Here is a 27,028-nt window from a genome sequence, read left to right on the forward strand (position 1 = left end):
TATTTCAGACAATCATAAAAACAAACCTAATTAGTGTTACCTAAATGAAAGTGATCTAGATGTGAAAGATCTTCAGACAATTCTGGAAAGAACAAATATAGGCTCTTTTTATTATTTTTTTTTTTTACTTTTTAAGTGAGAAAGCAGGATTTATTTAGAGGACAGAAAAGCTCCTACAGTGGGAGGGGACCCAAGGGGATTGCCCTTTTTTTCCTTTAAAGGAGATCTTGAGTAGGTGTGGCCTGAGGTAATTTCAATCAGACTAGTTTTTTTACTTGTTAACAGCTAAACCTTCACAGTACAAAGAAATAAAGAATTGAGCTTGCAATGTCATCCCTTACTTAGTGGTCTATTTCATCAATTGCACTGATCTTAAATTGCAAAAACAAACAAATAAATATTGAACTGCCCTCTCTCCTGCTCTACTGGAAATAAGCAACACAAATCTTCCAGAAACTTCAAGGCTATGTGTGAAAAGAACCCTATAGTATAATTTGGAGAAAGAAATGTTTTTGTAAGACTGTCTGGATTCATCCATGTCATTGCTTAAAGATAGTTTAGGAAAATAACTAAACTATCTTGATTTGGGAAGCAAATCAAGAATGGATGGTAATCCTGACTAACTAGATATGGAATAATAGTCTGCATGCTTAAGATACTCAGTTCAAGCATTTATAAAGAAATTTCCACATAGAAAATAGAAGATTTTTTATAGATGCAGAAAAACTGGGTTCCCAATTCTGACTACCCTATGTGACTTTTGTCATTATCATCTTTTCTGATTCTTACAAAGTAAACCTAATTAAGAAGCTCCCTCATTAGTCTTCCAGAAAAATTAGCACAGCTTATGCTAATTACTCCTGCAAAATTTAATAAACTTGTTGAAATGGGAATAGTCTAATGAGGTTTTATTTATTGAACTAAGATAACTCCAAGGAAAAAGGTTAGGACACAAGGATATCCAGTGTGGTAATAAAACTACAATTTATTCAATTTCTAAACATGAAGTTTATTGCAAACCTTTTAAATTCAAATATGAGTTACTGTGTGAATATGTTAAATCAATCTCTACCCTAATTCAATAACTAGAAATCATTTTTTGCTTTTTACTTTAACAATAATTACCACACATAACCCTGTACCTCAACAATAATGAAATTTGCTGTTATTAGTTCCTGGTCACCCACTATTAAACATAACACATTTGACTTCTGCCATGTCTATGCAGCCTGAATATCTGGATCATTGGGCACAGGCTGGATTTTGTGCTTCTTAATCAAGCTATTTGGCATCTGGTAGAAACATAATCTGGCAGTCAACCCCAGATGTACACTTCTTGTATTTATAGAAATTTTTCTACAAACTTTTTTGAAGCGACTTAAATTGTTACGATTGTAAAAAGAATTTGGGTCATATTTTTTTTCTTAGTCTGTGCATACCATGAGAATGAAGTAGAAGGCTATTTTCTAAATTACAGTATGTAACTGCTGATTTTGTTAATTCTCATTTTTTGATAGAATATGCCAGGCTGATATGCCCAAGTCACTGGCAACAAATAATACAGTCAAAATTTAACCCAGAAATAGTTTGTCCTACACGATTGCCGTAGGACCAGAAAGCCTCTTCTCTCTATCCTATAAATAGTTTTCCTGAATAACCACTGCTAAAAGTCTTTTGACTGATAAAAATAGCAGCATTCTCCCAAATTCCAAAGGACAAGCAAAGGGAGCTAAAAGTATTGGTTCTCAAAAGGTAACTGCATGTTAAAACTATGCTCAATCCTAACAACACAAGGATCGCCTGTGCCCTAAGCTCTATAATTGCATATTGTAGGCATCTTGTGAAAACAGTTACTATTGCTACTGAATGCAGGCCCCATAGCCTATTTTTACAAAATATTCAGGGATTCACATCCATAAATCTGAAAGCAAATCAAACCCTAAGCACGTAACACAGATATTATGCAATCGGTAATATAGAATCAAATTGGAAACTATGAAATTCAAACACGGTTGCCATCATTTTTTTTCCCCCTTTGCAGCAATTTTATGGAATTGAAAAATCTTTTCTATTTTGCCCTTCCTTGCATAAGTTCTTTTCTTGTTATTCTCCCTCTCTCGTCGTTAAAAATGGAAGTTTCACATATCAGCACAGACAGGACTGGAGCTTTTAAAACCTTTGCCAGACTGAAGGACAAATAAATTCTGAAAACTCAGATGCAAATAAAATAGCTAAATGGGGCTTTGCATATCAACTGGCATCACTGCATGAAAAGATAGTTCATGAGAGACAATGGCAACAGCCAGCAAATAAACATATGCTGGGGATTGTGCACAGACACAGAGTTTCAGTCATTTTTAAAGAACTCCTATCTGAAGAGCCCAGGATTGGCTATGCACTGTTTTCTACTTTGTCAAACCAAAAGGGGAAAAAATGAAAAGGATAAATGTCATGAGTAATATCTCTAAAGCCACCAACAGCATAAAGTGCATACTTATTTTGCCTAAACTGTTTGAACTACCCCAGCCAAGAAAAGGTTTTAAGTACCCTACTGGGACAGATGCAAGGCGGTAACAATAGAAGCCACACTAATGCAATCCAGGTAACACAATCCTGTTTCAAAAACAGGGGCCGGGCTCATTACAGCGCTGCTGAGTCAAGTTTCTTATGCCGTCGCAACCCACAGGAACAGGTCAAAATCAAATGTTATTCAAACCACAGTCATATCAACCTTCTATATCAGAGTCACAGCTTAAGACCAAATGAAGAACTTAAAAGCTTAACCCATTCATAAGCAAAAAAAGTGTTTTCATTGCGGGTGGCAAGATAAGGTTCTTGTCATCATCTAAACCAAAAGGAACTGGATGGCAGAACAAAATGCTTATAGTTTCAAAGTTTTGGGGGATATTTGGGCCAGTCCTTTGATCAGCACACTTTCTTTTTAATAGAAAAGTAAGAAAAACTTGCTTAAAATAACAAACAGTATTTTGAAGAGATATTTAAATGAAACAAATATCATAAAGGTTAAGTTTATTTTTGACCCTGAATATTTGAAGATTTTTATCTTTCATCGCAGAAAAATCAATTATATGGATGATATATCTGCTTTTGCAAATAAACACGCTATCCTAATTCTACAGGCAAAGTACAACATCACTATACATTAAACTTTCATGTCTTTTAATACTAATATGCTTATATCGAACAAAAAAAGTTTTTTAGTAAAAATTAGTGAGAAATATTTAGTTAAAATACCTGATTGAAATGTAACCTTTATAAAGCTACCTGGCAATATTGAGCTCAAGTCTGAAGAATCACATAGGTCAGAATCAACAATCTGTTGACATAAATTATGATGAAGCAAAGTAAATACCTTGGTTTTGTTGTTGCTGTTAACTGAAAAATGATAAATTAAGCCCCCCAAAAGGTGAAGAATTGGAAAGACAGATAAGTTTTTGCTTCTTTGTTGTTGTTGTTGTTGTTAAAACCAATATTACCAAAACCCAGAAAGGGACTTTTGTTCAGCTGTTGATTTCCTCAATGAGGGATCCGTCAGTCTTGTAGGCAAGACTCTTTTTCCAGCTAGTAGAAGCAGCTAGCTCTTTTCCTAGCTGACAATTGACAGTATCTATAAACCTTCCAGACCATTTAACTCTCAATGAGTAATGCTATGTAACAACTGGTTTATCATACATGTTTCCATACAATGAATTTCAATAATTAAAATGTAAAATGAATATTTGGAATGAGACTTTGCATAATGCGTGCACACACTGACTCGAAATTGCACCAAACAACTAAAACAGATTTATTGTTCTACAGTGATTTACTTGGTCATGTCAGATTAGTAATATGGATCTGTTTAAAAACACAATAATTAAGACAAGCAGGATAAATTAATCAACTTACAATACAGTACAAGCTGCAGTCAAACCCGGGAAATAACAGTAGAAAATCCTGGTTCACAGATCTCTTTAAACTGCTTTTATGCATAAATAAAACCTTAAAATGTAGATGGATTACGTCCAGCAGAACTACTGTAGCTAAAAGTGATAATGATTCAAACATTTTTCAAATAAAAGTTAAATATTTATAAGCACCCAACCACATTTCATAAATCACAAACTATTATTATTTTATTTCTGAAGCTTCCTGGCACAGCATGAGGATTGAGCCACAGAAAGTCAGGAAAGAAAAAAAATATTCCTTTAGGAGCATGAATCAGACACAAAACCGGAGCAATCCAAGAAACAGGCCTCCAAAAGAACATTTCATATGGCTTTCCCAGGAATCGCAATCGCTCGGCGCAACTTAAGTCATGACCAACCGGAAAATTTCGGCCACATGCATTCCTAACCCTTGCCCATGAGCGACACAAGGCAGGTGTTTCATTATAATGAGGAATAAGAATCCAGTGAAAGAAGAGTGGTCCCTACCTGTCAATTATCACTGGATCTGAGGGAGTCTCATTTCGGTTGCCACAGCTTTTCTTGTCACAACAGCGGCTATGGAGCAAAAGCAAAAGGATTTAGTACAACCATTACAATGTAAAATCATCATTTAGGCAGACAGAAGGTTCAAATTGCTGGGTTGCAAATGCTAGAATTACCACAAAGCCATACCTGGCAATCAACGGATCCCTGGGACAGAAAATTCTATGTGGGTCACCTATGGGTTAATGGACAGGCTTAACCTCTCCCTGCTCAAAGAAGGAGGTAGGGAGAGGCGCTCTTCCAGAGTCAAGACTGAGAGCCCTAAGGTGGGGTCTCCCCATCACTGCCCGCGGTGCTGGGAGAGTTCACTGTGGAGGGCATGGTTATTGCATCTACCCAATGAGAATATTCGGGGTTGTGGGTGGCTCAAACGTTCTTCCCTCAAGATCACACTAATTGTGTGGAACGCGTCGATAATGAGGTATGAGTGATTTCTCCCCCTCCAGTCATTTTGTATGAAATGGATTCCTCTTTCTTCTCCTTTCTCTTTTACAGGCGGCATTTCTTTTAACCACAGCCTTTCCAAAAATCCTACAGTTTTAACTATTTGCTTCTGAGCCAGCTTCATGAGAATAAAGGTAAAACACAATTATGATGAGGAAGAGGTAAGATAAAAAGAAGCAGCGATCCACATTCTTCTGGCTTTTAGGGCCTGCTCTGGCCACCACTTAGGTTTTCTGGGTGTGTTATAGACAGTGAATCCAATGGTTAGCACAGGCCTGAGAGTGGACATGCTTTACCAGAGGAAGAACATCCCATGGGCACAAACAGTACCCGTTATCAAAATCTCACCCCAGGTGTGGCTGCCAGTTTTTTTAAAAATGGAGATGTTCTGAAGGTTGAGAAAAACTGTTTTTTTTTTAAAATACCCATGGTCAACAGAAAACTATCTATCTAAAACTTGTTTGTAAATAAAAACACCCAGAGGCACACTATAAAAGCAGTCAAGAAGGTGGAGAAGTTATCCATGGTTATATTTCACCATATACCATAAGCAAAATGTGCTTTCCTCCCTCCCTCCTTTCTCTCTCTCTCTCTCTCTCTCTCTCTCTCTCTCTCTCTCTCTCTCTCTCTCTCTCTCAAAGCCCAAAGTATCTTGACACCTAAGAGACAAAGAAATAGATGAAGTGCCAGGAAGTACAAGTAGTTGGAATCTATTCAAAAAATAATAATAATTTAAAAGTTACACTCCACCATCCCTGGACTCTGATCCCCTACACATAATTTCATGGGCAGTGGTTAAAAACACTGGCTCTGGAATCAGAGTTACCTGTGACACCTTGAGCAAGCTCCACCTCATAGGATTTCAGTTTCTTTGTCTGTAAAAGGAGGCAATTGCAGTACCCACCTCTGTGTACTCGGGAACAACCTCAGTGCAGTAAGAGGATAAAGCCTGAGCCTTGTGATAGCCCTACTAAGGCCCCAATGAAGGGCAGCATCTTCTCACTCCCTGTACCTACCTCCTCCAGGCCCCTCTTCCTCCAAGTTTGAGCAAACCTGCCCTGTGCTTTGCAGAGGCAGCAAGTCTCCCAAAGCAGCCCATCCACAGAGGAAGACTGATGGCTGAGAAGGCCTATTTCTTCTTCATTTTCCTTTTCAAAACTGCAAGTAGGCAATGCAAGCCACACCACAACACGGTCCCGCATAGAAAAACTCTCTCCAGGGCATATTCTGACTTGCTGGCTGATAGGTGTACACAAGAATCTACATCTCAAACCTCTCCAGTGTTCTCTCTTCTCCACTGCCACCATTCTCATCCAAGTCATCCAACCCTCATCCTTGGACCCAGCAGTGGGCTCCCACCAGGTCTCACTGCCTCCATTTTGACTCCCTATGACAGCCAGAGTGAGCCCTTCCAATGTCAAGGATACTGTCACTTCACTGTCCAAGAACTTTTAATGGCTTTCCACTGCGCTTAGAAGAAATCCACAACATGACATGATACCAGGACACCTCTCAAGTTCCTTTCTTCCAACTTGCCAAGCTCCAGCCTCACTGGCCACTTCCGTCCTTTCCTTGGGCCTTGCTCCATCTGACATCAGGCCCAGGCCCAGGCCGACCTGTTGCCTGGCCTGCCGCTCCTCCAACCATTCCCTAGTTAGCCAACCTCCACTCACTCCTAGAGCTCATCCATAGCTCCTTCCTCAAAGAGGTTTTGCCTGACACCCCACCCTTAATCTAAATTGGGTTTCTCCTGTTTTTTTCTGCTTTTTAAGGTATTTAATGCAAATTATATTGTTACATATATATATTTGTGTATTTTTTGTTACTATCTTTCTCTCCCTCCTATTCTCCTCTTCCTTTAACTTACAGACTTCATAGAGGAAGAAACTGTTCGTTTTACCTGCCTAAGGAGTAGCATAAGGCCTGAGGTAGAATAGAAAAGCTCAAATACTGATTGACTAAATGAATGAATCATTTTATGAATGAATGCTATGTACTGGGGGGGAAATGCAATCCAGGAGAAGAGGAGGGTGACAGATAAGGAAAGCCAAGATGACCCCTGGGCAGGCATTGCTAATGGAAAGAAGATGCACCCCACCCACCACTTGCATCAAACCACTTCCCCCAAGCAAGTGCCACACGAGGCCTGAGAGCTGTCCTCTGACTTAAACATGGTTCTCATCTCCTTAAAATAAAAACGCCCCAGAGAGAAGCCAGATGAATTTAACCATGCCTCTATGCTGTGGCTCAAGGGACCCAGGAAAACAGGCAGATGCAAAGAGCAGACACATAGAAGGAAGGACAGAACAGGAATAAAACAAAGAGAATGGAGAAGAGAAGAGAGGGAAGAAGGAAGGGGCCAAGGGTCACTGAACACTTATAAAGGAAACTTTATGCAAAGTATAAAAAGTAAACTGACAGATTTCCTGCTCCTTGGGTCACATCACTGCCTCACATAGTCATTACTATTCCCCAAATGGGACACTCTGGCTTCTGCTTGTAACCTCAATGACTACAAAATAGTGTCGGCAGTACTATCCCATTAAATGTGTGTATAAATATATATATTCACACGTGTATATCTATGTGTATATACATAAACACGTATGTAAGGAGTTCTGTGCAGCACTAAAAAGAAAAAAGGTGGCGTTTGATGCACTCTCATGGAAAGACTCTGCATGATACTGTGAATTGAGAAAACCAAGTTACAGAATAGTACATATAGTATGGCCCCATTTCTGGAAGGAAAATGAAAGAGTATGTGACAAAGAGAAAGGAAGGGAGGGGAAGAGAGGATTTTCACAATTCACTCTCTCACTTCATTCAAGTCTCTGCACAATGTCATTGCCTTAGAAAAGCCTTCCCTGACTCCCCAGAGTCTGCTAGCCCCATCCTGCTTCACTTTTTAAAATAGTGCTCGCCACGTTATAGTTTGTATTTGTCTTTCTTTACTGTCTATCTCTCTCAATTGAATATAAGCCCCACAAGGGCAGAGTCGTAGACTGTTTTGTTCACTCCTCTATCCCCAACTAGAACTGAGCCTGGCACACAGTAGGCCTTCAGGAAATAATTTTTGAATGAGCAGATAGGAACTTCAAAGAGTTAACCCACAGGGAGTAGAATGGGCAGTAGGGAAGAGTAGAGGACATGCCTTTTATTTTCATGCTTCTGTAGTGTCCTGCTTTCTACTGCAAAATTACTTTCATATTAAAAAATTGAAAAGCGACCATAAGTTGGGGGCGGAAGGGCTTCCTTTAGTCTGATATCATATGAAGTCCCCTTGGCTTCCTAGAGCCAAGCAGAGCAAGGACCTGTCCTTTGTGCCCAACAGTCTATTCTGCCCATGGGAGTTCTCCCTTTTCAAGCTGAACTGCCCCTAGTTCTTTCTACTAAACTCAGAAGGACCAAGAAAGGTGGGCATCAGCCCCCACGCTACCCAAGACAGGCATTAACCAAGATGGACAGGCTGAAAGGAGTACCGATTCACTTATGTTTAAGGCAGAGAAGGCTCATACTGAAACAATTCAGTGGGTGGAACAAGCGTTAAAGCATTCATTGGGAAAAGTTTCTGTGTTAATAACAGAAATCACAATGATAATTACATCCTCATTACTGTGCAACAAATGGATCTTTCAACCATTCAAAACAGTATCTCTAGGCTCCTACTATGTGTCTCGGGCATGTACCGGGCATGAACTTGGCATTTCTCCCTAAAGCTGACATCTCCTGGGAAACCGGGATTTTCCCAATTTACTTTGTCACCAAAGCAAGATCCCAAAAGCAGGCAGGTGCCACCTCTATTCACATCCCATCTGAACCTGCAACCCAAGTGACAGGAGAACAATGTGGCCAGTCACAGGGATGGGTACCCCACACCTGGCAGGGTTCGTACCCTATGGACTCAAACACCAGCCTTTTCCTCAGCAGAATCAACGTGTCTCCCAAACAGTTCTGCCCACCCAGAGAAGAACAAACTTATGAGTCTTCCTTCTCACATAGGTGGTGCACTTCTAGGGAGCTGACTCACAGTTTCATAAATTAGGACAAGAAATTGCTAGATGTTGCCTTGTTGTAAGACCTGCAGATCGTCATCTTAGGGACGTGGAACTTCATCCTGTAAGTAGAGGCTCTCTCAGCTGGAGAAAAGCATCATTTCAAACTCTGAGCTTTACAGTAAAAAAACAAGATGCCTTACCTGCTTCCCCAAGGCAGCAAGAGAATGAAGCGTATGAATTGTCTGAATAGTCCAATTAATAGTGACAAGGATGACTAGTTTGTAAAGAATCCATTACATAAACTGGCTCTCCTATCCTTTCTCTTCCTCCCACGTCTTAAAGTAAGTCGTCTGTCCCCCTCTCATTAACTGAAGCACCTAAGCTTGCAGCCTCTCCCCTCCAACCTCACCTAGGACCTGCCCTATCAATGATTCCTCTGTTTTACATTTGCAACTTCTCCCTCCCTAGTTCATTCTTTCCCTCAGTTTACAAACATTGTCTAGTTTTTCTATTTAAAATTTTTTTTAAAAAAGCTTGTTCTATCATCTCTTTTAGTTTCTTAACTACTCAACATCTTCCTTGTAAGAGCCACCATCACTCCTTACCACCTCAACCCAGAATACTGGCATCCAGGTCTCAGCACCCACCCAGATCTCCTCTCAACCTTCACCAGTGACCTTCTGGTGCTTTCTTGATCTTCAGGTCCACCCGGATCTCTCTAGCACTCACCATATGATGACTCCCCCTGTTCGAAACACTCTTCTATTTCCAAGTCCTGTATATTCTTTTCCTAATCCTAACACAACCTGCCTCCTTGCTGACTGTGACGATTCTCCAAGAATGTAGCTATGACTTCTTCTCCTTCTCTTCTCCTACCCTTGCCAATCCCATCTAAGCCCATAGCCTCAACTCACCCTTAGAAAAAGACTAACTTTTAGCCGGGCTCGGTGGCTCAACCTATAATCCCATGCCTTTGGGAGGCTGAAGTGAGTGGATTGCCTGAGACCCGCCTGGGCAACTTGGCGAGACCTCATCTCTACCATAAATCAAAAATTAGCCGGGCGTGGTAGTGCACGCCTGTAGTTCCAGCTACTTGGAAGGCTGAGGCGGAAGGATCGCCGGAGCCCAGCAGGTCGAGGCTGCGGTGGCCAGGAGCGGCCACTGCACTCTGGTCTGGGCGACAGAGTGAGACTTCAACCCAAAAAAAAAGAAAAAAAGAAAAAGACTTTTAGAATCTTTCTTTGATGACAAGCCATTTGTATGTCTGTTTTTACTATAACCGTATTAATAATAATAATAATAACTGTAATTATATCATTCTTATTAAGTCAGGGTCTTACTCTTTTGCCCAGGCTAGAGTGCAGTGGCATGAACACAGCTCACCACAACCTTGAACTCCTGAGCTGAGGCGATCCTTCTGACTCAGCCTCCCAAGTAGCTGGGACTACAGAGTCTTTGACCACTACCCTCCTTGCAGCTCCAGACCTTGGGTCCACCACCTGCTGACCTACCCACAGATAAATCCTGCCCAAACCACCAAGAGACACACCCAAACACTTCTTTGTGCACCCTCTAAAACCTCTCTCCCATTTTACCCGTCTCCCAATGCCACTGCTAATACCCACCTACAAGTATTTCTTGCCTTCTCTGGACAGACCATAGCCCTTTGCTTCAACCTCTCATCACATTCAGCCTTTTCTAGAGTGTAGTCTGGTTGTCTCCAACAGATCTCTTCTAACAATAAGCTTTCCCACTGTGGGATCCAATCTTTTCTGGCTCTGCCTTCCACAGTACTGTGCACATAGTAGGTGCTAACACAATGAATGAAAACAACACAATGAATGAAACCACCACAGCTAGAATGAACAAAGTTCATTAATGCTTCAGTAGACACTTCATTTTTTTTCGATGTTCATGTATCATCATTCACACTGGGCAACTGCATGCCAGGTACTTAGTTCAAAACTACAGATATTGCTGCTATTGCTTTTATTAATACTAATACTACAGTGAATAATAACAGGTTGGGTGCAGTGGTTCAGTCCTAAAATCCAAGCACAATGCGAGGCCGAGGTGGGAGGATTTCTTGAGCCCAGGAGTTCAAGACCAGCCTGGGCAACATAGTAAGACCTCATCTCTACACAAAATCAAGCAAATTAGCTGGGCATGGTGACACCTGTAGTCCCATACTTGGGAGGCTGAAGCAGAAGCTTCACCTGAGTCCAGGTGCTCTAGGCAGCAATGAGCCATGATTGTGCCACTACACTCCAGCCTGGGCAACAGAATGAGACCCTGACTCAAAAAAAAGATAATAATAATAACAACAACAGACATCCAATACTTACTATATGTCAGGCACTGTGAAAGCACTTAGGGAGATTATAGCATTTAATCTAAGCCACCAACCTATGAGATAAGTAATATTATCCCCCATCCCACAAATGGGACAAAAAAAGACAGAGGAACACAAGTAACTTCCCTGACTTCAAGTAACAATTAGTCCAGCAAAGGAGGACAGACTGTGAACCACAGTGACAAGTGTACTGAATACTATGAAGAAAACGCCCAGCATACAGTAGTTCCCCCTCATCTGTGGATTTGCTTTCCACGGTTTCAGTTACTCGTGGTTCAGCACAATATTTTGAGAGACAGAAGACACTCACATAGCTTTTAATACAGTATATTGTTGTTATAACTGTCCTATTTTATTATTAGTTACTGTAGTTCATTTCTTACTATGGCTAATCTATAAAGTAAACGTTATCATAAATATGTATGTATAGGAAAAATATAGTATAAATAAGGTTCAGTACTACCCACAGTTTCAGGCATCCACTGGGAGTCTTGGAACACATCTCCCATGGATAAGGAAGGACCACTGTTTACAGAACTGCTTAACAATGGGGCTTGATTCAAGCTGAGAGCCAAGGATATTTCCCTGAAGAAACCGTGCTTAAATGGGAATCTTCCAGGGGAAATCAGAATACACTGGTAACAGAGGAAGAAAGAAAAGGTATATAAGGGACAAGGCTAGCCCTGAGAAATGGACCTTCAAGAAAACACACATGAATAACAGAAAAAGCATGCTAGTTCCCAGAGCACTGGGAATCAGGTTCAGGTTCACCTACCAACCATTCATCCTATTTCCCATCCACATTTAAATGCAGGGTGTCAGGATGCCCTTATAATCCAATCCCTTCTGGAATCTTGTTTTCGAAAATCATGTATGGCCATATTATTTTAAGAAGGCAACCACCAGGTTTTAGCAAAATGCAATGATGATTGGTGTGATTGATTTCAATTTACCAAAAAGGCAGAAACTCTTGGAATTCCACAGAAAGAGCTCCACGTTACCAAGTAAAGGGATTTTGTCCCTGAGTGGTAATAATTATAATCCAGTGGAGGCAAGTCCTATTTCCAGCCCAAGCAAGGGTGTCACCTTTTCGACAGAACACAACAGATTTTTAAAATTTGCAACCACCTGAGACACAATTCTCCAGTGTTTTTCTTTTCTTTTCTTTTTTTTCCTTTGCCTGCAACAAAACACAATCATACCAACCCCTGTCTTGTCGATCTAAATTCTCTGTGTCTCCTTTACCATAGCCAATGTACTATAAATATACAGCTTTCATGACATCAACGCAAAGTTTTATTGTGCCGTTAGCTTTGATAGAAAGCACTGCAGAAAGTTGTTTAGAAATTAAATATCTAAAACAAGCTATTTTAAAATCCAGGGCCTTCACTATTTCATGTCTGCAATGAAGAAATTTCATCTTGGGGAGAGCAAGCTGTCTTTCACACCATATGGCTAATGGTGGTGCATAGCAATTAGCCAGCCTGATTAATGGGGAACAGACTCTAATTTTATGCTTATAATTGAGCCTGCATTTGCACCCCTGGTGCAAATTCAGCACATCCCAACTTCCACTTACAACAGGCAAGAAATCAAGAGAAATAGGATGGTGTGGAAAGTGAGAATTTTTTTTCCTAAAGCCCCCTAAAGAGCATCAGATTTGCAATTTAAAAGACTGTTAGCCACACAATAGATGACAGGTTTGTGTAATAGGGTCATGTCAGCCTGGTAAACAAACAGTACCCTGTACACAACTATAGGCAGCCAGGAAAACGTAATCTGTAACATTAGCAGGATGACATTTTGAATATGGTTTTTTCCTCTTAGCCACACAGTACAAACATCATCATTTGCCTTCAGTGGCTTGAGAATTTTATTTTTGCTATTTTTATGTTTCTGAAAAATAGAAAGAACATCAGCAGTAAAGCACACCAACCAGCATAATAAAGTGCTTTGGACCAATGAATTTTAAAAACAAGAAAAATATAAACTGCATTAATAGGGGGTAGGCCTGTGTGTGAGAGGCATAATATATCTTTAAGTATTTCAGAAGAGAATTATTTCCAGCATCGTCCAAACATGTGCATATATGAGATGCAAATCTATGTTATACACATATTATTTGGCCTATTGGTTGAGCTCCATCTTCCTGTCTGTTTTCTATTTTGCTAGAATCACGTGTCATAGAACATGCAAAATTCATTCTAATGACATGTTAATTGTAAGAAGCTAAAACAGAGATATGGTCAAAAAGATAGTAAGACGAAGAAGGTCATATTTTAAAGCTTTTTGAAATGGATTTTACTCATTTAATTCTGAAAGATGCATCCCAGCTTTATTGTATAATTGTTATATACTATATAACACTCATTTTTGCCTGACAATCTCTTATAAGAAATCCATGGCTACATTATGGGACTCTGCTATGCTTTAAAATTAGAGCAAAACAACCTGTTTTTGTAATAATTAACAAGTTTTGCAAATCACTGGCATGAAAACTTGTGGAACTCCTGTATATTTTAGAATAACCTATGAGAAGTATGCTTTTTTTAAACAGGAAAAAAATGAAAATTGTGTATATATACATAATTGTAGACACAGAAGTCGATTTTGGGATTTCACTCAGAAAGCACATGAAACGCTTTTTATTCTCTTTCCACCTGTAGAGTTTTAAGATTGTTTTCCCCACAAGTCCATGAACAGCAAATAAAGCCCACCCATGCCGAGGTGGCAGCTGAAGCCCTAAATGGATTGGTCAGAAATAGTCAGAAGCCAGTCAGCTTTGTGCCAGGAAGAGCCTGCATGGTTAACAAAGCAATTAGGAGTCTTTCTCTGATGCACAGTGGCATCTTCATGCTTTATCCAATTATTCAGAATATATTGGGAGCAAAGTGCTGGTGTTATTTTAGGAAGCATAAGAACGCAAGTTAAAAGGCTGTTTCCTGGTCTAGTCCCTCACATTCCTGAGACCATGGAAGTGAATTTGGTCTACTTGCCTGGTTTCAAATGCAGCTTCAGTTTGAGAACAGGCAAAAATAAAGACACTCGTTTGTGAGTCACATGAATGTTATACCTTTCAGAGACTCATTTTTGCCACCCTTCCAGAAACTCACTACCTGAGAAAGATGAGCTACATCATCAGAGTTATACACAGGGTAACTAAGAGTTCAGATGCAAGGGAAAAAAACCCAGAAAACAACCCACATTCATTTTAAGTAGAAATGATGCCTAGGTACAGACAAACATATTTTTAAGTGAGAGAATTAAAAAAGGGAACTGTAACTTTCAAGTCTTACCCAAACAGAGGCCTCTGCTGACATCAATAGAACTCTTACTCATTTTACCAGTAATGCAGTTGAGTGCATATATTAACATTCAAAGGTTATATTGTATTTCATTCGATGTAGGGAAGAAGAGGAAGGTACTGTTTTGTGCCCATTAACAGTGTGATATCAAAATGGAAATGTATGTCTTTCAGGATGAAATCTAATAAATAATTGAGAATTTACTGTGATGCCTGACACTTTACTACCAAATGTGTCAAACAGTTCTTTTTATATTGTCTAATAGAAGCAAGATAAATGTATACCTCATCATAGACCTAAGATCACCTAGATTCGAGATACAAATTCATCTTTTTTTTTTTTGCTAATTAAAGGGAGAGAGCAAGGTATTTCTTACCTGCACATGATCTCGTGTGTGAGCAAGACTCGGCACATTTCTGGGTTCTTGTCTTGGCCTTCATACACTATGGCCTGAAAGCAAAGGAACGATTTTAGCCAAGAATGGAACCAAAGAGCAGAAAACAAGCTATCAAAATAGTGTTCTTGACCATTTCACCACTACTGAGGGCCAATTCACCTTCAGGAGCGGAAGGCCTCAGTGGGCCGATTGTTTCAAGATACATGGCTTAGAATCAACTCAGATAGCGTGGAATGAGCCATGTTCCTCTCTGCCCTGTCAACCACCTTATCATGATGCACATTCTTTGAGTCAGCATGTGGGACGGGTTTCTGTTGTCAAGACAACAACAATTCTCCTTCTCATACAGAATATAAATAAATCTAATCAATAAAAAGGAAAAGCCCAGACGGCTGAGCAGATTGAGATACTATTTACTTAAAATATAGAAAAGCATTTGGATTTGATTTTTAAATGATATGTATTTGCCACATCTCTTTACTACTTCCAAGCCCAACATTTAGTGTTTGAGTGGTGAGCAGCAGAAAACAAGTGTGGGTGAAGCTAATGAGTCCATTCACTAACTGTGTCGTCTTTGAAATGATTCATCAATCAGGGAAAATCTCTCTTCCCATCAACAGGATGAGATGAGAACATGTGCTCTCATGGGTTGTACACCCACCCAAAGAGGAATACTCACCAGGATATGCTGTGTGTGTGGGCTTAAGCCATAGAGTTATGTCCCTAAACTAAGAAGAATTACATCTGACTGTCAAAATCTGGAATAGAACCATCTTACAACCCTAACGTTTTTGTCTATTTTTTGCAACGTGTGTCCAAATATTTTACTTAAAGACACCAAGACAGTTCCCTGGAATCTCAGCTTCCTTGTGGACCTACATGTTAATACCTGGGCCAAAAACACAGAGCTATTATTAACAGAGCAGGGCTGCACTGGAATACACTTAACTAATTTAACACTGTATCACTGCATAATACCAGTATCACACAGCTTCGAATTGTTAATAAAATTACTTTCACACATTCATATAACCCTCAATTTCTTGGTGACAAAACTACTTAAATTAGCCAGAGATTATCCTTATGTTGTACACAGCGATGCTAAAGCAACTAACTTGTAGTTGGCTATAATGTACTTTGTTTTTGAACCTTTCAGAACCTATAAATGATGGGTACAGTTTAAGATCCAGTGTGTACAGACCCTCCAGGCAGACTGTGGTTATGATATCTCTGACCATGTCACCAAACACATATTGCAACAAATTAAGAAGTGAGCAAAGATACTTGCATGAGGAGGACACATTCTCTACCACTGTCCCATCAAAACATCTTTTGTGGCTAGCCTATCACAGCCCTGTATTTTTTTATAAAAATGTTTTTTACCTTGACATAATTGTAGATTTACAGGGAAGTTGCAAGAAAACATAAAGAATTCCAGGATACTCGTTACCCAGATTGTACCACATTACTCAAATATCTGCATTTTACCACATTTGTTTTATTCTTTATTTTTTCCTGAATCATTGATTAGTAAATTGAAGACATACCCTAAATACTTTAGCATGTGTTTCCTTAAAACAAGGAAATACCTTCCATAACCACAGCATGATTATCTAAATCAGAAAATTAACACTGATATAATACAATAATCGAATCTGCAGGCCCTATTGAGCTTCACCAACTACCCAATAATATCCTTCACAGCAAAAGAAAATCCAATACTACATTCAGTTATCATGTCATACGGAACATTTCTGAGTCTATATATTTCATGACATTGACATCTTCTGCAGGATACAGGCCAGTTATTTTGTAGAACATCCCTCAATTTGGGTTTGTCTGAGTTTCCTCAGGCTGGAATTAAAGTTATGTACTTCAGGGTAGGAATACCACAGTGCTGATACTGAGTTCTTCTCAGTGTATCAAATCATGTTGTCTAGCAGTTTCAAGACTGGCAACATAAACTCTGACCATCCACCAGAGACCGCCAGCCATATCTCCCCACTTTACCCTATATAATTCAGAATTGTCTTTGGGAAGATCATCTAGATTATGCTAATATCCTGTTATGCTTCAAAGTTTCATCCATGAGTTTCAGCAAGCAGAGATGATTCTTTCTGGTATTCTCAAAAGACTTTTTCAAATTCCTAAGAAGTCACTTTATTCAAGAAAATGCATTAACTGAAAATATCTTAAAAACCAAAAATTATATCTGCCTGCTTTATTTCCTGCAATCACTGCTGAAAAGTTTTTTTAAAAACACATCAATTACTGATTAGATCTCATACATGGTGCTAAAAAACTCTAATGACGCATTTCTGCTAGATCCTATTATCGCTAAATTGTTTGTATGTTCTCTAAATATTCTTGATAACCTCCGTTTCAACTTTAAGATTTGTCATGCTAATCTAAAACAAGTAACTTGGTAAATAAATTCACAAATAATGATGGGGTTTTCCCTACTGCAAAATGAAAAAAAAAAAGTTGGGTTTTTTTGGGAGAAGGAGGATTGTCAGTGACAACCTTCTTATTTTGATTCTTTCTAGAGGATACGATTATTATTTTTATTGAGACTGTTAGTTCCCCTGAAATTAGTGGGCCCATGATGGTATTCAGGGAAAGACATGCTGCAATGCAAATATGCTCATGCCTCCCCCAAACAGCAGATGATAAAGATTCTCAGAAATCTTATGTTATTTCTTTGGTGGCTAAACATCAATTGTTTAAGGCCCAGACCCCCATAACACAGTTCTTTACCAAATATCATCCTGCCACTTTATTTCTGGCAGCGGAGTCAAAACAGAGAATCTTTCTCCAAATCAAGCATAGAAAAATGAAACCATCAGTTTGGATTTGCTCAGAAACAGGACTCTGGGGAGGAATGGAAGCAAGAAGTTTCTGCTCTCCCTCTCCTTAAAGCTACTATAGAACAATATTTTTCAGCATATAGAGGCAGAGAAAAAAAGTATTGCTTTTGTGACTTCTGAAAGAAAAGCAAGTGAAACCACTCCCCCACCCCCCATGGAGTCGAACTAAAATCCCGTTAACTGGAGTCAACTAGAACCTCCATTTAATGGAGTTAGCTCTAGAGTGGAATTCAGTCAAAGGCAGACCCACCTCCAATCTCACCCAAGCAGTTTTTGTTACTGAAAAGGCTTATTCACACACACACACACACACACACACAACCCACATTGTACAGAAGGTATGGGCCCAGAAATCAACATTTTGATGAGATCAAGTAGAGGAAGCTAGAATACATTTATTTTGATGAATGTTTTTGATGCAAAGTGGCAACAATAAGACAGAGTTTTTTTTGTTTTGTTTTGTTTTGTTTTTTAATGCCACCCAGTTCTTCCTTGCACACTCAACTGACATCCCTACGCCAAATGGCTAGGTCTGCATTTAGCACACACATCAAGACTGGTTTACAGTTCAGCAAACCCAGACTGAAAGCCCAAAAAGATAGGGGTCCTTTAACACCAGCTTAGGGTGAAGTTTCTGCCTTTCTTCCTAATTTAAATAGGTGCCTCTGTGGGTATGAGTAAAGCTGCTGAGGTTGGATCAGCTGGGAGATCACAGAAGCATATAAACAGCATTGACTATTTTAAGTGAAACCATTTTAATAGACAGCTGGTTTAGGGCCCAGACAATGGAACACCAAGAAGAAGGCTTATTTTCATCCTCCATAGTAAATCATGCGTCTGCTCACGGTGGGGAAGGTTGTCTGTTGTGAGAGGGACAAAGACAACAGTGGTTTAAATAAATCAATGTGTTTATCAGAAATGAGGCTAGGAGGCCTGCCTCATAGACGGGTGGGAGGGGGAGAGAAGGCATAGAAAATATATTATTTAAATAAATCAATTGATGGTGAATCAAATTGAAGTTTGCAACCTAAGAAACAAAAAATGTAATATCAAGTAGAACACAAATTAATTCTGCCAATGGCAAGTAAATCCCTTAAGGTGGCAGGAGAGTTTGTACAGGAAGAAAAGTTAAATAGCAAACAGCATTAACTTCATCTCAACTTTAAAAAGCTGGCAAAATTGATATACAAGTTGTCAAAACCATACATATTTGGAGCAGATTTATTTTTGTGATATACTCTCCTCCCTTTTCTACTATCTTAACTCTAATAAGTAGAAAGAAAATATCCCATATTATTTTTTAACACTCTCTTCACTTTCAGATTGAGGGTTTTTTCCAGAATAATTTTTTTTTTAGTAACCAAAAGAAGAAGAAAACATAGGAATTGTTAGACTTTCACATCCTTATGCAACAACAGTGTTGGAAATTTTACTGTTAGTGGGTAAAATACCACTGATTTCAAATGCTCAATTATAAATTAACCTGTGATATCTTTGAAAAGCAATCTATCAACATACAAATGTACCTCCATTGCCACTGTTTCAGAAGAAATGCTGTGAAGTGTAGTTCATTCTTGCTTTTCTAAAACATCACTTGGTTAATTGAAACTTACTATGAATAAAGACTATGCCATAAAACAAAAAATACACAGTGAATATACACCAGGATCACACTTCAGTAGGATGCCAGAGGAAATACAGAGAATTGAGAATACAGAGAATTTTTCTGTGTTTACTTGTCTAATAGTTTTAACTCTTTGAGTTCCACGCCAAAATAAAGGAGATGAGGAGAATACTTTTAACTTTGGTTCAATAAAATCTGAAGGGTGTCTAGGAACAAATTGTTTTCATTAGGAGTCTTTCGTGGATACTTCTTGCTGTTAGCTGAAGAACAGGAGGAGGAAGAGAAAGAAGGAGAGGAGGAAAGAGGAGGTGGAAAGAAGGGAGAAGAGGAAGAAAGAAAGTTATCTGTAACTAACAAAAACTCCAAATTTTCTATTTAAATCAAAACATTATCCTGGAAAACATGTTACTCCTTTTCCCACCTACAAAATAGAAAGCCATTCCTAATTTGTCACCTAAGAGAAAAAGTTCATGAATGTACAAAGTCCCTCCTTCAACCAAAGGTGAAATGTCCTCTGAATGCAAACTGTCAGCAAGCCTTTGGTAGCAAATTACCAAGAACTGAGTTAATCAAAAAATAAAATGAACACCTATAATATCAACAGAATGTAATAATAATCTTATATTCAACCACCAAGTTCCACAGCCTGTCATTTTTTTTTAAATGGTGCTAATTAATGTGGTCTTAGAAATTTCCAATAGGTGAAATAGTGCTAGATAAAAATTAAAACGTGCCAAAGAAAACACTACAAATCTAACATTTCATAAACAATTGTGTCAAACAGCAATCTAACATTAATAGTGGAATAAAATAAAAAATTATTTTGCTTCAATTAGCAGCTTGGCTACTAATGAACAAATTGCAAAGATGTAATTTCAGCTCAGCAGCTAAGCAGGCCATTTTCAGAAGTGAATTAGGAAAGTTGCGAAGCAGTGATATCATATTCAGTATGCTGTTCAGTTACATCACAGCCCTGAATAAAAAGAAAGCATGTACCAAAAGTGTTTAGCTTTAAAATGCATTTTGTATGTCTCAAAGAACCAGAACCCCTTATATTATTCAAACACCATGAAAAAAAACTAAATCACTCTAACAATCCCATATTATATTTCTTTTTCAAGCAGTAATAAAAGATATTTCACTCATATGGTATCTACATTTACATGTATATTAGTAGATACAATTGGCTCTGTCAACCCAATGGGGCAATAATATTAATAAAATAATAGAAGCGGCTAACTTATTAAGTACTTAATACGTGCCAGTCACTGTTCTAAGCCCTTAACACGTATGAATTTATTTAATTCTCTAAACAGAGTTTCAAGATAGGAGCTACCACTCTTTTCACTAGTTTGATTCCAAATGCTTATGTACTTTAATTACTCACAAGAACAAATCATCCTTGCTCAACAACTATGTAAACAATTCACCAATGTCCAAATACTTCTTTATTTTTCTCAGCAATATAAGGAAAGACAGAGAGAACAGATTATCTGTACAGTCATACAAGTTCGATAAATGCATCTCTACTAATATGTTCGTTTTTAATGCTGTTCAAACATTCACATGGAAACAGCTCTAGCGTAAATATCCCCGAACAAATGGCTGTATATTATCCAGGAGGGAGCAGTTGGCCCGCCAGACTGGGGAAGTACTAGGCCATCTGGCTCCGGCAATCTCTCCAAAACCATCAGCTTTGTTTTCACCCCCAGACTCCAAACAACACATTTTCCACTGTGATGAGTTTACATTTTCCCAAACACAGGTCCTGATCATGCATAAAAATTCCAAACTTCTTCATTCCTCTATGTGCAAGGAAATTTAAATCACCTGCATTTTTGACATGTTACCAAAGGGGAGAGAAAGCTGCTGAAATATGGCCTCTGACTATAAACTTGCTCTGTCCTTTTTGTTTGTTTATTTCCCCCAAATATATGAAAGAACCTCTCTGCTGGCCTGGTGAATTCCTCGGGAACTTATTGATATACTGAAAATGTGTTTATCTACCAATGAAGAGCCACAAACTGAAAGGGTTGTTAATCAAATCTATGTAGCCATGGTGGGATATAATGAAACAATCAATAGGAAAAAAATGCACTTGCATCAATAACTTAAAGTACCGGGAACATCAAAACAAATACATAAAGAAGTCTAGCTGGGAAGAGAAACCTGACAGCATTCCTGATTACTGTACCTTGGACCCCTCACTGTGCTGGGACCCTTTTTACGGTCTCTTCACCACATCACTTACCTTCAAATCTATACGTACAAGGATAATGTGACTACTATTTTCCCCTTTTCAAAAAGCTTTTGTTTAGGGCTAGAGAGTGTTTTGTTTTGATAACTTTATGAAATTTGGTCTCCTTCCTTTGAATTATAAAGCATCACTCTTTTAAAGCAAGATGGTAAGAAGGGACATAAGTTACATTTAAAAAATAAAAATAAAAACTATTTAAAGATAAATAGCTCACTGAAGCAATCACAGAATGTAATCACATTTCAAATACTACATGAAAATCTGAAATGAGGCCCATTAAACTTCAGTCCCCCACTGGGTTCATCTGAGTTTCTGCAGTAGATACTGTTTCTGGATGCAAAAGTCATAAACTTCTGGATTCTACGGCGCTTTTTGCATGCTCACTGATGGAATACCAAAAACAGCAATGACACGAAAACAAACTATTTTTAGTCCAGCTAAACTTGGTTTTGAACAACCCTTCCCAAAAGCAAGCCTTTTATTTTCTAGTTGGTGGACAGATTTTTTTAATATTATATCTTATGTGTTTTGCAAGGGAGGCATAAGGATGAGGGACTTCAGATTCTTACATACTCACTTCTAATAAAGCTTTATCTTTCCTGGTTGAATCCAAAAATTAAGAGTCAGTACCCAAAATAGTCTAATGAGACACTTTGAAAAGGTGTGAAGTACTGTGTCACACCAATACATCTTGGTTGATTGAGTACATTTCTGTTTGATCTCAATGCTGCTAATTCCACCCAAGACCAAGAACAGTCTATGAAAATGTAGCATGCACAGCTAGTTTTGGATTTTGCCTGCCCAAGACTCCTTGTGAGTTGTAACCTCACTGTCAAGTTACAGATATGACATCACACACTCTCAAGGCTCCATCTCTGATATGAAAAATGTTATGATAAACAAGCTGCAAAGACACTTAAACAATGACTCGGTATTCCTTCCACAACTGATGTTGTTAGAGCTCATCACATCACTGAAAATATTCCATTCTGTATTCTAAATAAATATTACAATCCAAAGTCTAGCAGAAAAAAACTTTGCAGAGGAAAAAAAAAATGCAACCATTTCATCAGGCAGGCTTTTCTTCCAATTGAAGGGGCCACATGTATATTAAACTAAAATCAAGAATTTATGAAATTTTAAGTGAGACTTGTAGTTAATTATCATAGAATAATTTCAAGCTAGATGAGAATCCACTATTTTACTCATTATGGCTAAATTATTTTTTATGTCACAGCTAGGGAAAGTTAGGTTTCTTTACGCTGATCTATCTGCCTTTTGGAGACTACTGTATTAATTGTGTACACAAGAAGCTAACCTATTTCCCAAACTCTTACAACATGTAATCAAAGAACAAGCAATTGGATAATGAGCAGGGATTGCCTTTCAAAGTGAAAGCTACAGAAAGGTGGTTATTTCAACAATTAGCATGAAAGCAAACAGGTATATCCTGAAATATCCCTTTTTCTTGATATTTTTAGACTTAGATAATTCTTAAACCTTTTTTCAGCTCACTCCCCACCAAAATATAACTACATACATTTATAATTTTGACTGAGATGTAATATTATGGCAAATGAGTTTCTTATGACTGCTATTCTTAAAATGCAAACTATACCTTGTTATTCCTTTCTTTCTCTCTCATTTAATAGAATTTATGATGATACCAAGTGGTCAAAGAATGCCTTAAGTTGCAGTTTTTCTTAAGCTCTATTGACCTTGTTAGTAAAATGATATTTGATGTATTACCTTATAAAAATCAAAAGTTTATTCTGGACCCATTTTTATATGAAAGTGTAAAGTTGGTTAACTTCATAATGGGAAATAAATTATTGGTGGCACTTTTTGTCTAGAGAGACCTAATATAAAGTTTAGAGGAAGTTTAAATCAGATATAAATTAATCACTTCAAACATGTCTTAATTCTGTGCTCCTAAGAGTTGTTCATTTCATAATGCTACCTACAATGAAATATTTAAGTGGTCAATGTTGCACAAGCAGACAGGCCTCAAATACTGATTTCTGTGTATGTGCTTTTTATCTCTTAAACAGTAAATCCTAATACATATGGAATATGTGTTAGAGTCCATAATTTCCTCCACTGTCTCCCATCTTTTTTTTCCTCTGATGAGAATGGCAGGAAAGGGTATCCAGGGTATCAGAACCAATTTTTTTTAAAAAACAAAACTCTACTTAAGACATTTTTGTTTTACTTTGTAAAAAACAAAAAATCTCACTGGAATCAGGCTTTTGTGTTTCTGCTTGGCAGAAAAAAAATAACAAAACAGTGTCCAAGAGAAAAGGAATTATCCTATGTAATAATTAAATCCATTAAAGAAAATAAAACCAAGACCAAAAGTATAAGTGGGGGTTTACTCTGAGCAATCAACTAATAAATAAGTACATCTTTAAGAAAGCCAAATATTTTAGGCAAATAAATTTCAACAGATATTTATTTATTATTTTTAAGAGCATATTTCATACTCTTATCTTCTACTTGGGTCACAGTGAAATATGAAATAATCAAAATGAGCTTTTATTAAACTGGTTCTCCCGGAGTAGATTTTAAAACTCCCCACAGCTTATTCGTGTGTAACTTGTACAATATATTTAAGCCATGGCGTATCTAAAAACAATTTTTATATATGCATATTTATCCTAATTTGAAACTTCCTAGGCCAGTATTTATGAAAGATCACCTCCCTCACTTTTAAAGGAAACATTCTAAAATCGCAATCAAGTAAATACACCTTAATTATCTTACTAATATTGCTGGTTGGTACACAATGGATAACTTTTTTTCTTTGTTCTGATTTCTTTCCCCCACCCAATAAAGCTGTCTTCTTTTTTTCTCATTCTAAGTCCTCCAAACTACCTAACCAGCTATTTAATTCTGAAACTAAACTTTTTCTTAAAATTAAGAAGGGGGGGGGAAGCTCCCGTGCCTCATTAAAACGTCAGACCTCTTTTCTGACTCGGCTCATAATTGTATCTTTTAAACCATAACTCAACCTTAATGTAGACTGCTTGACACCCGCGTGTTGAGGAGCTTAAAAAAATGCCGTCTATGTACCTTTAAGACCGCAAGCTCACTCACGCTGCCTGGCTTCCTGCCAAACTTGGAGGCAGAAGCAGGAGGGTTTTTGCAAAATACCCTTTAACAATTGTCGCTCCCTCTTCTAACACCACCTCCACCATCACTCCCTTAATAAAAAAAAAAAAACTGCGGAGCGGTCATCTACGCGCTCAGCCTCGCTCTCCATTCCTGGGGAAGCCTCCTTGGCCCCTCGCCCCCAGCCACTCTCCCCTCCGCCTCCCGAGGGAGGCCTGGCTGGCTTGGGTTTCTGAGGTCCAGCCCACTCCGCGCCAGGGTCCCCCGACACCTTTGGGGCCCTCAGGGGCTCCCCGGCCGGGTCAGAGGAAGTTCAGCCCTGATTCTCTCCACTCAACACCTCGTGGTCTTAATTGGCAAGGCCTGGGTTCCCTAGGAGGGAAGGAGCCGTCGAGCCGTCATCCCCACGCGGAGGGCGCGAGTGCGCGAATGGGCCCCGAGGGCAGCGTGCCGCATGGTCGAGGCCCGCCCTGGCTCGGAGAGTTCTAGTCCCCGCCTTCCTGCTGTGAAGGCACCAGCCTCTAGACGCCCCCGAATTCCGAGGTCCTAGAGTCACCCCCGCGGCGTGAAATCAAGAAACTTACTTGTTTTGTCATGGAGTCAATGAGGCGCACGTAGAAATCCTGCTCCGTCCTTATCCCTAGGGGGTAAAATAGAGGAACAAAGGAGAATTAGGTGAGAGGAGATGGGGGAGGGGTAGGCAACAACAAAACAAAACAAATAACAACTTACAAACACAAACACACACAAACAAGGGGGCTCCAAGGCCGGCTGGAACCTTTGTCTTGGGGGAACACAGTCAGGACATCCCTTCCCCAGGGTCCCAAGAGGGGCAGCTGGCCTAGTCTTCGGCTCTTGGAAGCCAGACCCCAAGCACTGCAGATGAGACTGGGGCGGGACCCTCACCTGGCTCCTCTCCCTTCCCACGGCCAAGAGCCCCTCCGCGCTAGCCTGGAGCCGTCGAGGCCATGACCGCTCCTGGTCCCCTGAGCTCCAGGGGCCTTGGGCCTGGAATCTGGGCCAAGCCCAAGGAACAGGCCTCGGAAAGGGGAAGAAGAATGAAAGCGGCCCAGCGAGGGCTGAGACTCCACACCTGGGCCCAGGTAAACGCGAGACCTCGGGGCACCCGGTGCCTCCTGGGGTGAAACCTCTTAGGGCTTGACTCAGGAGAGGCCGGTTCACCTCGAGGATGGCAGACGACTGACCTTCGCTGGGGGATTTCGTCCCCCTGGAGCTCCCCACGCACCCTGCCCAGACCCGGAGCCCCGGGGTACCGGCACAGCCCCGACCCGAGCCTCACCGTTGCTGTAGAGGAGCTGGAGCCGGTAGTGAATTCCGTTATTGGTCTTTTCGCTGTTGGCTTCCTGGTTGCAGCAGGACGCACAGACACAAGAGACGCAGGAGAGAGGTCGGCGTGAGCGAGTGGACCAACTTCCAGGCAACTTTCCCCAGGCCGGGACCTCCCGCCGGCGAGCCAGCCTGCCCCGGTGGCAGCACTAATTGCGGCCGACTGGGATCCCTCCTCCGCCCCCGGTTCCTGGCTGCTCCCTCTGCCCTAACAGAAAATTCCATGGGGCGCCCACGGGCGATTCTCTCCGCGGGGCCTGGGGGCTCGGGCCTGGGCCACCCGGGCAGGCGGCGCGTGGCCTGGTACTCGAGGGAGGGTTCATCCCGGGCTCTGGATTCTGGAGCCGGGCTCGCCTCTCTCCAGCTCTGGGGGCTCCGTGCGAACTTTTCTGGAGCAGGACCCAGTGGACCGGGACCCCGGGTTCGTCCGGGACGGGAAGTGGCTTGGGGGGACACCGCACAGGAGTGTGTTACAGACGATTTGCACTCACGGAGGAGCGCGCCCGCCCAGGCGCCGGGGCCTGCTCCCGAGCCGGGGACGAGGGGCGACGGCGCTGCGCCCACTTACTTTTTCCTTCTCCACGAACCCCACAAACGCTGTCCTCTCGATCTCCACGGGCTGGCCCTGTCTGTCGTAGAGGGCCAGGACGAAGTGGAAGAAGTTGGATTTCCGCAGATTGGAAGGCGGCTGCTTCTCAAAGTGAGCCCGGGCCAGACCCACCCCGCTGCGGCCAAAGACGCAGAGTTAGACGGCTCCTCCGGACGTCCACCCGCGCCCCCGTGTCACCCCGTACACCCGCGCGAACCCCCAGACACCCACCTCCTCTGCCCCCGA

The 27,028-nt window shown here is 40.2% G+C and overlaps 1 protein-coding gene across 2 annotated transcripts in view; it reads right to left on the reverse strand.

Moving 5' to 3' along the window:
* The window catches only part of LOC103256596 (transcription factor COE1), a 410,447-nt gene extending 383,498 nt beyond the window's left edge, over positions 1–26,949 (reverse strand). For both annotated transcript variants that reach the window (XM_021710589.1, XM_008054427.2), the window contains exons 1-5: positions 26,762–26,949; positions 26,147–26,210; positions 25,431–25,486; positions 14,967–15,040; positions 4,437–4,505 (exon numbers count right to left, since the gene is read on the reverse strand). In XM_021710589.1, the coding sequence (XP_021566264.1) occupies positions 4,437–4,505; positions 14,967–15,040; positions 25,431–25,442 (155 nt within the window). In that variant the 5' untranslated portion in view covers positions 25,443–25,486; positions 26,147–26,210; positions 26,762–26,949. The remainder of the gene's footprint in view (positions 1–4,436; positions 4,506–14,966; positions 15,041–25,430; positions 25,487–26,146; positions 26,211–26,761) is intronic.
* Between the last annotated feature and the right edge of the window lie 79 nt (positions 26,950–27,028).

This window comes from Carlito syrichta, unplaced genomic scaffold (assembly GCF_000164805.1).
Source record: "Carlito syrichta isolate Samal-C Ts95f unplaced genomic scaffold, Tarsius_syrichta-2.0.1 Scaffold290399, whole genome shotgun sequence".
Lineage (NCBI taxonomy): Eukaryota > Metazoa > Chordata > Mammalia > Primates > Tarsiidae > Carlito > Carlito syrichta.